The following is an 11,584-nucleotide window of genomic DNA, read 5'->3' as shown; positions in this document are numbered from 1 at the left end:
GTGCAAACTGGCACAAACATTTATGAAAACAATTTGGAATTACCTAGTTAAGTTAAATATACACATACTTGACAACACAGCAATTATACTCTGGAAAAGCATATACCCTGGAAAAACTGTTGCACATTTATACCAGATATGTAAAGGATTGTTCATAAGCAACATTTTTTAGAACATCAAGACTCTGGACATAACCAAAATGTCCACTGACAAGGGCACAGAGAAATCAAGTGTTACATTTCGGGATAAAAGAATACTATATAATTAACCACTGATAAGTACAAGAAAATGGATGATATTCAAAAATGTAATATTGTGGGAGAGAAGCAAAACACAGAAGAATGCACATAGTATAATTCCATTTATAGAAAGATCAAAAAAAAATCAAATCATGGGAATGATTAACACAAAATTCAGGATAGTGGCAAACTCCAGTGGTAGGGTAAAGAGCTGGGATTGGGTGAAAATAGTGTCATATACAGGTCTTTAAGATATTAGTAAATGTCCTATTTTTTAATTTCGGTGCGAATACGATCCACATAACAATATGTTAAGCCACTGAGATAAATGTTTGTGTATCTTCAAAAGCAAACTTCTATGAACTTATGTACAATATATATTAAGTAAATAAAGCTTATAAAAATAATGGGATTATAGACTGCCTTCAGTTGGGAGCATCTGAAGCAAAGGAGTGGTTCATTGGTACATGGGAGTTTTTATTATTTTCTCTTTTATGTATGTTTAAAATTTTATATAATAAAACCTCTTTAAGAATTTACCACTTTTAATTCTAAATAAGCATTTCTTATCTCAAGATTAACAAGCAGCCTAGATTTCCAGGTTTTCAGTTTTAGAATGTAGAAAGCTGAAAAAACACATTGCTCCCACCCTCAGAATAATGATGAACTGGCCGTCTACAAATTCACCCCAGTTCTCGACCGGCAGAAAGCTGAGACTATACGGCCAACTAACCAGGTCTAAGGAGAGAAGACACACAAGCATTTGTTTACTTTAAACAGACACTACTGAAATGCAAAAAAAGAAACAGATACTACTGGACAACGGTAAGAACTCAGCTAAAATTTCTAATAAACTGCTACAGGCTGAGTGTGGCCTGACAAAAGACTATTAAAATCCTGGGGCCACAGCAAAAGAGGAATTCACATTCACTGCCAGGCTCTTGTCCAAGGACCTCATAGGAAGTTTACAAAAAAAAAAAAAAAAAATTGGAGACACAGTGAGAATCTAAGAAAGTGTCCCTTGTGGTCCCTTGGTGAAAACAGCAGTAGTTGCAGGAAAGGCACAAAATTCTCACCTGGATCCTTCTCCCATATTTCTCACATGGAACAAAAGGTGTCAAACAAAAGCAATTGTATTATCCATATACAAAAACAAACAAACAAACAAATACACAAAAACTTAGACTCTTACTTCACCCCATTAAAATTAACTTAATGTAGATCACAGACTTAGATGATGTAAGAGCTAAAACAATAAAACTTCTAAAAGAAAACACAGAAGAAAATCTTTAGGACTTTGCATTATGTAAAGATTTCTTAGATATGCCAACAAAAGTATAATCCATAGACAAAAAATGTGATAGACTAGACTTCATCACAATTAAAAATTTCTGCTCTTCTAAAGACACCACTGAGTAAATAAAAGCATAGACTGGGAGTAAAGCAGTATATATTATTTGAACATGGGCTCTGCTTAAAGACATATATTGTACACTGTATGTTATATGTAAGTGATGAATCACTAAATTCTACTCCTGAAACCATTATTACACTATATGTTAACTAACTTGGATTTAAATAAAATTAAAAAAACATTTTTTAAATACATATTGCAAACCCTGGGTGACCACTATAAAAAAAATTAAGGTATAAATAATAATAGTGGTAATAAGCCAACAGTAGAGATAAAATGGCCTCATTAAAAACAAACACAAAAAACAAAAAACCCAATCTGAAAGAAGAGTTAAAAGAAACATGGAACAAGTAGAACCAACAGAAAATAACTCATAAGATGATATGTTTTAATTCACCTGTATCAATAATTACTTTAAATGTAAACACCCTAAACACATCGATTATAAGACAGAAATTGTCAGGTAATGCAAGATTCAATTCTAAGCCATTTAAAAGAAAAACATTTTAATCTTTTTGAATGTTTATTTTTTGAGAGAGAGAACGCATGCAGGGGAGGGGCAGAGAGAGAGAGAGACAGAGACAGAGAGAGACAGAGGATCCAAAGCAGGCTCCACGCTGAGAGCAGAGGGCCTGATGTGGGGCTCGAACTCACAAACCATGAGATCATGACCTGAGCTGAAGTCGGGACACTAAACCGACTGACCCACCCAGGCTTCTTTATTTAAAAAGAAAAACATTTTAAATAAAAGGATATAAGTAGGCTAAAAGTAAAACGATAAAAACAAAGAGATCTTGCAAATATTAGTAAAATGAAATATAGAGGAACTATATCAAATAACTAAAGTAACCAAAATAACTAAATATCAGACAAAAAACTTTAAAGCAAGAAACATTACTAGAGATAAGGAAAGACAGTACACATCAATAAAGGGATTAGTTTTCCAAGAAGAAATACTAACCTTAAATATCTATATATAACTAACAGAAGATCTTCAAAATGTATGAAAAAAATGTGATAGAAATGAAAGGAGAAAAAAAATAACACAAAATTCTACACTCTTCTCAGTAATGTAGAACAAGTAGGCAGAAAATCAATATAAGGATATAAAAGACCTGAATAATATTGTCAACCAACTAGCCTCACAACATATATAGAACAGTTGTCCAACAATAGCAAAATATTCCTTTCAACTGCACATGAAACATTTACCAAGATCAACTATATCCTGGACCATAACACAAACTTTAACAAATTTAAAAGAAATGAAATATAAAGTATATTCTAGAAATATAACAGAATTAAACTACAAATCAATAATAGAATGATATCTGGCAAATCCTCAAATACTTTCAAATAAAAGAATACACTTATAAATAATCCAGGGTCAAAGAAGAAAGCATAAGGGAACTGGAAAATATTTCAAACTGAATGAAAATGAAAGCGCAATATCTCAGATTTCTGAGGCATTGCTTGGAGGAAAATGCTTAATATTAAAAGCTTATATTAGAAAAGAAACTTTCAAATCAGTCTAAGCTTCCACATTAAAACTATAAAATGTAGAGCAAGTAGGGGCACCTGGCTGGCTCAGTCAGTAGAGCATACCCAACATGACCCTATCTTGATCTTGAGGTCGTGAGTTCAAGTCCCACCTTGCATATAGAGATTACCTAAATAAACCTTAAAAAAAAATGTAGAGGAAGTAAAAGAAAGGAAATAATGAGAACAAAGAAGAAACTGAGAATGACAAAACTACACAGAAAATCAATGTAATCAAAAGCTGGATTTCAGAAAAAATACTCAATACAATTGATAAATCTCTAACCAGACTAAGAAAAAGAGAAAACAAAAAATACAAACATAAAGAAGGAAAGAAGGGATATTACTACAGATGCTACAGACATAATCATGGAATACCAAGAACTCAATGCCTATAAATTCAAAAATATGGAGAAAAATACACAAATTCTTTGGAAAGGCACACACCAAAACTCTCTCAAGAGAAAACCAGTAACTTGAATAGTCCTAAATCTATTAAATAAATTAAAATTTTAAGTTTAAAATCTTCCAACAAAGAAACCTCCAGGCCTAGCCAGCTGAATTGATAAATTCTACCAAACATTCAAGGAAGAGATAATACCAAATGTAAACTCTTCTAAGAGGAAGGAATACTTCCTGATTCATTTAATGAGGCCAGCATTAACCTGATACCAAAACCAAAGGTATTACAAGATAAATGGAGACCAACATCTCTCAAGAATATGGACACAATAATCCTTAACAAAACCTAGGAAATCACATCCAACCACATTATGATCATATGGGATTTACCCCAGGAAACTAAAGCTGATTCAACATTTGAAAATCAATTAATGTAACTCTTCATTTCCACAGACTAAGGGGAAAAAAAGATATGATCATCTCAATGGGTACAGAAAAAGTCTTTGATAAAATACATCGTTCATTCATAACTTAAACACACACACAAACTCTCTACAAACCAGAAACAGAAAGGAACTTTCTCAATCTGTTAAAGGGCATCTACAAAAACCTACAATCATACTTAATGGTGGACTAAATACTTTCCCCCTAAGATCATGAATAAAGCAAAGATGTCCATTCTCATTACTCCTGTTCAACACTGTAATGGAAATCCCAGTCAGTGCTATAGGCAAAACAAAACCAAAACAAAACAAGTAAAAGGCATGTGGATTAGAAAGAAGTAAATAAAATCATTTCTACTCACAGAACACAGGATTGTCAAAGTCAAAAATCCAGAGAATCTACTATAGCTTACCACAAATTCAATTACTGTAATTTGATAAAAATGTAAAAAAAAAAAAACAAAAACAACAAAAAAAAAAACCTGAAGATACAAATTCAACCCCAATTCTTAAAAACTTAAAAACAGATTAGGAAAATATTTATATCAGTCTAGATATAATCAATCTTTTTAATGTTTCCTTTTAAGACTCAAAATACATACATTAGCTCATAAGAGGCAACTGGTTATAATTAAAACAAGAAGTTCAAATAAGTTCAAAAAAGTTACTACATTAAGTGTTACTTTAGAATACAGTATCTTGAAATATCTCAATGTACAGCTACATTTTACCCATCCTCATCAAGGGACAATCATACACAACAGCAATAAGAACAACTACTCATTATCTGTTCTTCAAAAAAGTATCAAGATGTATTAAATGAACAGACTGACATTTTATAATTCACCTTTCCTAGACTTGGGCTCCTAATGAATTAGTTAATACAATGGCTACTTGTCCAGTAGTCAAGTCAGTCAAAAAGAACAAGTTGGGACTTCTAAAGGGTTTAATACAAGATATATTAAATCCTTCATGTACATCATTCAGAAGTCAACAAATGACACTGTAAACTGTATCTATCTTGATTTAAACTTTCTCACTACTCATAATTTAAATTTTAATTTAAATAGAGGATCATGCTACTTATTTTAAAGTTCAGTATATACATTAGGTATTTTGTCAGTAAAACAACACTTAACTTTTTTGGACAGCAAACCAGCTTTTCAATGATCATTTTTAGCTACTATAAACTGGCTTTGTGGACCCAAATTTAAAAGATAAAAGCAGGTAACTAAATCACCATAATGGGATGGTCAAGGTTTCTACTTTCTAATGCATTGTTTTGATGGTGATTAAGTCAACACTAGAGAAAAACAAGGCCCCCCAGAGTGATCCATAGATACAGTAAGTCTTAAGAAAGAGTAAATAACTCAACTTGGAATAAATAACCATTGTCTCCCAATGTTCCTCATTTTAAAATAAGAATACAGGCAGTAGTAAAGATTCCAAAAAAATAATGGAAGGGAAGTTTCTGGGCTCATTCTATGAAGCCAGCATTACCTTGATTTCCAAACCAGACAAAGACCCCACTAAAAAGGAGAATTACAGGCCAATATCCCTGATGAACATGGATGCAAAAATTCTCAACAAGATAGTAGCAAATTGAATTCAACAGTATATTGTTAAGAATTATTCACCATGATCAAGTGGGATTCATTCCTGGGCTGCAGGGCTGGTTCAATATTCACAAGTCAATCAATGTGATACATCACATTAAGAAAGAGTAAAAACCATATGATTCTGTCAACAGATGCAGAAAAAGCAATTGACAAAATACAGCATCTTTTCTTAATAAAAACCCTCAAGAAAGTTGGGATAGAAGGAACATACCTTAATATCATAAAAGCCATATATATGAAAGGCCCACAGCTAATATCATCCTCAAAGGGGAAAGACTGAGAGCTTTCCCCCTGAGATCAGTAACATGACAGAGATGTCCATTCTCACAACTGTTGTTTAACCTAGGGTTGGAAGTCCTAGCCTCAGCAATCAGATAACAAAATAAAAGGCAACCAAACTGGCAAGAAGTCAAACTTTCACTTTTCGCAGATGCCTTGATACTCTACATGGAAAACCCGAAAGACTCCACCAAAAACTGCTAGAACTGATACATGAATTCAGCAAAGTCGCAGGATATAAAATCAATGTACAAAAATCAGTTGCATTTCTATACACCAATAATGAAGCAACAGAAAGAGATGTCAAGGAATTGATCCCATTTATAATTGCATCAAGAACCATACAATACCTAGGAATAAACCTAACCAAAGAGGTAAAAAATCTGTACACTGAAAACTACAGAAAGCTTATGAAAGAAATTGAAGAAGACACAAAGAAATGGAAAAACATTCCATGCTCATAGATTGGAAGAACAAATGCTGTTAACATGTCAATACTACCCAAAGCAATTTACACATTCAATGCAATCCCAATCAACATAGCACCAGCATTCTTCTCAGAACTAGAACAATCCTAAAATTTATATGGAACCACAAAAGACTCCAAATAGCCAAAGTAATGTTGAAAAAGAAAACCAAAGCTGGAGGCATCACAATCCCAGACTTCACCCTGTACTACAAAACTGTAATCATCAAGACAGTATGGTATTGGCATAAAAACAGACACATGGATTAATGGAATAGAATAGAGAACCCAGAAATGGACCCAAAATGTATGGCCGGCTAATCTGCAGCAAAGCCGGAAAGAATATCCAACGGAAAAAAGACAGTCTCTTTAGCAAATGGTGCTGAGAGAACTGGACAGCAACAGGCAGAAGAATGAAACTGGACCATTTTCTTACACTACACACAAAAATAAATTGAAATGGATGAAAGGCCTAAATGTGTGAACAGGAAACCATCAAAACACTAGAGGAGAAAACAGGCAACCTCTTTGACCTCGGTCACAGCAACTTCCTATTTGATATGTCTCTGAAGGCAAGGGAAATAAAAGCAAAAATGAACTATTGAGACCTCATAAAGATAAAAAGCTTCTGCACAGCGAAGGAAACAATCAGCAAAACTAAAAGGCAACCAACAGAATGTGAGAAGATATTTGCAAATGACATATCAGATAAAGAGTTAGTGTCCAAAATTGGGGCGCCTGGGTGGCGCAGTCGGTTAAGCGTCCGACTTCAGCCAGGTCACGATCTCGCGGTCCATGAGTTCGAGCCCCGCGTCGGGCTCTGGGCTGATGGCTCAGAGCCTGGAGCCTGTTTCCGATTCTGTGTCTCCCTCTCTCTCTGCCCCTCCCCCGCTCATGCTCTGTCTCTCTCTGTCCCAAAAATAAATAAAAAAACGTTGAAAAAAAATTAAAAAAAAAAAAAAAGTTAGTGTCCAAAATCTATAAAGAACTTACCAAACTCAACACCCAAAAAACAAATAACCCAGTAAAGAAATGGGCAGAAGACATGAATAGACAGTTTTCCAAAGAAAATATCCAGATGGCTAACAGAAATATGAAAAGATGTTCAACATCATTCATCATCAGGGAAATACAAACCAAAACCACATTGAGATACCACCTCACACCAGTCAGAGTGGCTAAAATTAACACCTCAGGAAACAGATGTTGGCAAGGATGTGGCAAGAACCCATTGATGACCTGATCATCATCAATGACAACCTGGACAAGGCCTATCAGGCCCTGGAGGAGGCACTGTCCGAGGAAATCAAGAAGGCCCAAAGGACCAGCCACTCCTGAGAGGGACCACCAGCTATGTCCTCCCTGATGGGGACTCTGCTCAAGTCAGCCAGCACCTCCTTCCCTCAGACTGCCATGTCTGGGGGATCCTGGCCTCCCCTTTCCCCCTCCTATGGGAGCCAGGCCCATGTCCTAATAAAAACTGCTGGGTAACTGTGAAAAACAAAACAAAACAACAAACAAACCCTCTTGCACTGTTGTTGGGAATGCAAACTGGTACAGCCAGTCTGGAAAACAGTGTGGAGTTTCCTCAAAAAATTAAAAATAGAATTACCCTACAACCCAGCAATACCACTACTAGGAATTTATCCAAAGGATACAAGAGTGCTGATTCATAGGGGCACATGTACCCCAATGTTTATAGCAGCACTATCAACAATAGCCAAATTATGGAAAGAGCCCAAATGTCCATCAATTGATGAATGGATAAAGAAGATTATGCATATATAGACAGATAGATACACACACACACACACACACACACACACACACACACACACACACTACTAGAATACTACTCGGCAATGAAAAAGATTGAATTCTTGCCATTTGCAGCAACGGGGACAGAACTGGAAGGTATTATGCTAAGTGAAATAAGCCAGTCAGACCAAGATACTGTATGTTTTCACTCATATGTGGATCTTGAGAAACTTAACAGAAGACCATAGGGGAAGAGAAGGAAAAATAAGTTACAAACAGGGAGGCAAACCATAAGAGACTCAAAAACAGAGAACAAACTGGGGGTGGGGGGGAGAGGTTGGGAAAGTGGGGAAAATGGGAGATTGGCATTGAGGAGGACACCTGTTGGGATGAGCACTGGGTGTTGTATGTAAGTGATGAATCATGGGACTCTATTCCCAAAGCCAAGACTATACTGTATATACACTGTTATCTAATGTGACAATAAATTATTTAAAAAAAAAAAAAAAAGATAAAGATTAAACAACTTAAAGAAAAGAGTCTAGATTTATATACTGAAGTACAAATGGTTCTGGTTCAATTAAATGAATGTTATAGTAATATTAAAAGAAAAAAGCATTGGGGTGCCTGGGTGGCTCAATTAAGTATCCAACCTACTCAGGTCATGATCTCTCGGTCTATGAGTTCAAACCCCATATCCAACTCAGAGCCTGGAGCCTGCTTCAGATTCTGTGTTTCCTTCTCTCTCTGCCCCTCCCCCACTCGCACTCTCTTTCTCTCTCTCTCTCTCTCTCTCTCAAAAGTAAATAACCATTAAAACATTTTTTTAATTAAAAAAAAATCACTAAGTACAAAACAAGTATACAAAAATATACACCAAAAAAAAAAAGGTCATAAAAATTCTGCAAAAACACAGGTAACTTGGGATTTTTTATTTTAAGAATATACATTACAAAACTAGTTCAGGAAGGCTATAAGTGGCACTATAGTCCAAAGAGAGTACCCAAAGTTTATGTGGGATTTAGACCAAGGAGAACCCAATATATCCCTTATATGGTATAAATCTATGATCTTGACAACAAAAAGAAGTGTAGTGTTCGCTAAAGGCCAAACCGATGCCAGACTGCCTGTGTTTGAATTCCAACTCTGCCACTTGCTTAAAACTCTATAACCTTGGGCAAGGCATTATTGCTTTCTTGGTCTCCATTCCCTCCTCTGTAAATTGAGGATAATATCCCTCATATTGTTTTTGTAAGGATTAAATGAAGTAAAAATGCCTGGTATTACACAGACAGAAAATACAAATGTACAATTATTCTAGATATTTTCAAGAATTAACATGATTTTCACATCTCTTTATAGCATCCCTGGTTTTATATAAAATACGAGAAAATTTGAAAGGGACAAAACATATAATCCTTAGTACTTACATATAAATTCCTGTTGATACCTCAGTGAAAACTATACTCTCTTCCCCACAAGAGGAATGGAACATCATTAAAATAATCTTGTCTCAAAAAAATAAGGTCCTTGAAACTATCCATTTATCAAATATAAATTATAGCTGCTCTGATGAGATGTTTAAAAATTCAAGGGGTGCCTGGGTGGCTGAGTCGGTTAAGCATCCACCTTTGGTTCTGGTCATGATCTCATAGTTCGAGAGTTCGAGCCCCATATTGGGTTCTGTATTGATGGCTCAGAGTCTGGAGCCTGCTTCAGATTCTGTGTCTCCCTCTCTCTCTGCCCCTTCCCTACTCATGCTTTGTCTCTCTTCCTCTCTTAAAAATAAACATTAAAAAATAAATAAATAAAAATAAATAAAACTTCAACTAGGTTTAGATATGAAGAATGCTCTTAAACGGTAATCTGTTCCAGGATTTAATTGCCTTGCAATTATTTACATTTTCTGAGTGCATGTTTCTTTTTTTTTTTTAATTTTTTTTTTCAATGTTTTTTATTTATTTTTGGGACAGAGAGAGACAGAGCATGAACGGGGGAGGGGCAGAGAGAGAGGGAGACACAGAATCGGAAACAGGCTCCAGGCTCCGAGCCATCAGCCCAGAGCCCGACGCGGGGCTCGAACTCCCGGACCGCGAGATCGTGACCTGGCTGAAGTCGGACGCTTAACCGACTGCGCCACCCAGGCGCCCCATGAGTGCATGTTTCTTAAGAACATTTTTCCCATGCCTAGGTTCACCATGTACCTATTAAAGTAATCTTAAAAGTATGGAGCATAAATTACTCGCCTTAGAAAAGACCGTTTATTCCATGTAAAAAAACTCAAGAGTGGCTTTCAGAAAGGTCAAAAGGAAATAAATACACCAGCCATACAGTTCTTTGAGCTTTATTTTTATAGGCATACGTTTCAAGGAAAACAAAAATTTCAAGATATAGAGTACAACATAGCAAATGAAATCATTCAGAATTGCTTTAATTAACAGTATAAAGTACATGTATAGGACACATTATATAATTTAGTCTGAGGTTTCAAAAAGCAGTATTTTTGGTTTTAAAATTCTGATATCATTTACTAGGTCTTTCACATATTTCAAGTTAATTTTTTTTAAATCACTAAATTAAGACATATCTCTAAGATGATCTGATAGATGAGCTGCCTTTACCACGGTCTTCAAAATAGTGCTGTTCAATTCTTCTACAGAAAGCAAGGAGGTTGCTATAGTTTTTTACCTTCTCGGAAAGTTCATCATTGGTCAACTGTGTGGTAAGAATGGTATACAAATGGCCAAATACCAGTGCATCTAGTTCAGTAGGCCTAAAACAAAAATAGAAATGAGAGTAACATGAACAGCATTTAACTTGTATGGTAGAATAGACACTCCTTTTTAAAACATTCTATTCATCTATTTAAAAGAAAGTCACATGAGCAATAAATCCTACCTCAACTTGATAGAATTTATTTTGTTTTTACTTGGGAGTTTCTGTTGTAAGACATGAAAAAAAAACTTTTTAAGTTATGGTTTGCTAGTTGTGTGACTTGCTTTTTAAAGTAGTAAGGCATTAAAATAACCTTGGCACAATTGTTTATATTTGTTTTACTCATTAATTTATCCATTAAACAGGCCTCCAATGCGCCAGGAACTGTGTGCTAGGTGCGAGAGCTACGAGAACACCAAAGATATTCTAAGACATGTGACGCAAAACAGAAATTACCACAGCACAATTTAGTAAGTGCTGTAATAGATGTATAAACAAAATGGTATCGAAGCACAGGATTTCACTGTGGTGCGGGAACAAATAACACCTGATTACCCAATGATGTATCAAAAACAGGATTTAATTTTAACTTTACCACTTTTCAAGTAATTAGCTTTCTGAAAGAGAAATAAACATAGCTTCAATAAAAAAATTTCCAGGGATTTTTCCCCTTTAATTAAATATTAGTAACAAAAAATTGAAATTTATCT

The 11,584-nt window shown here is 35.0% G+C and overlaps 1 protein-coding gene across 3 annotated transcripts in view; it reads right to left on the bottom strand.

Moving 5' to 3' along the window:
• Nucleotides 1-10,487: 10,487 nt before the first annotated feature.
• The window catches only part of MTX2 (metaxin 2), a 65,290-nt gene continuing 64,193 nt past the window's right edge, over nt 10,488-11,584 (bottom strand). For all 3 annotated transcript variants that reach the window (XM_023259483.2, XM_023259482.1, XM_045033979.1), the window contains one exon: nt 10,488-10,932. In XM_023259483.2, coding sequence (XP_023115251.1) covers nt 10,749-10,932 — 184 coding nt within the window. In that variant the 3' untranslated portion in view covers nt 10,488-10,748. The remainder of the gene's footprint in view (nt 10,933-11,584) is intronic.

The sequence above is a fragment of the Felis catus genome, chromosome C1, assembly GCF_018350175.1.
Source record: "Felis catus isolate Fca126 chromosome C1, F.catus_Fca126_mat1.0, whole genome shotgun sequence".
Lineage (NCBI taxonomy): Eukaryota > Metazoa > Chordata > Mammalia > Carnivora > Felidae > Felis > Felis catus.
Note: the sequence above shows the minus strand (reverse complement) of the source record. Positions and strands in the feature narration are given on the sequence as shown.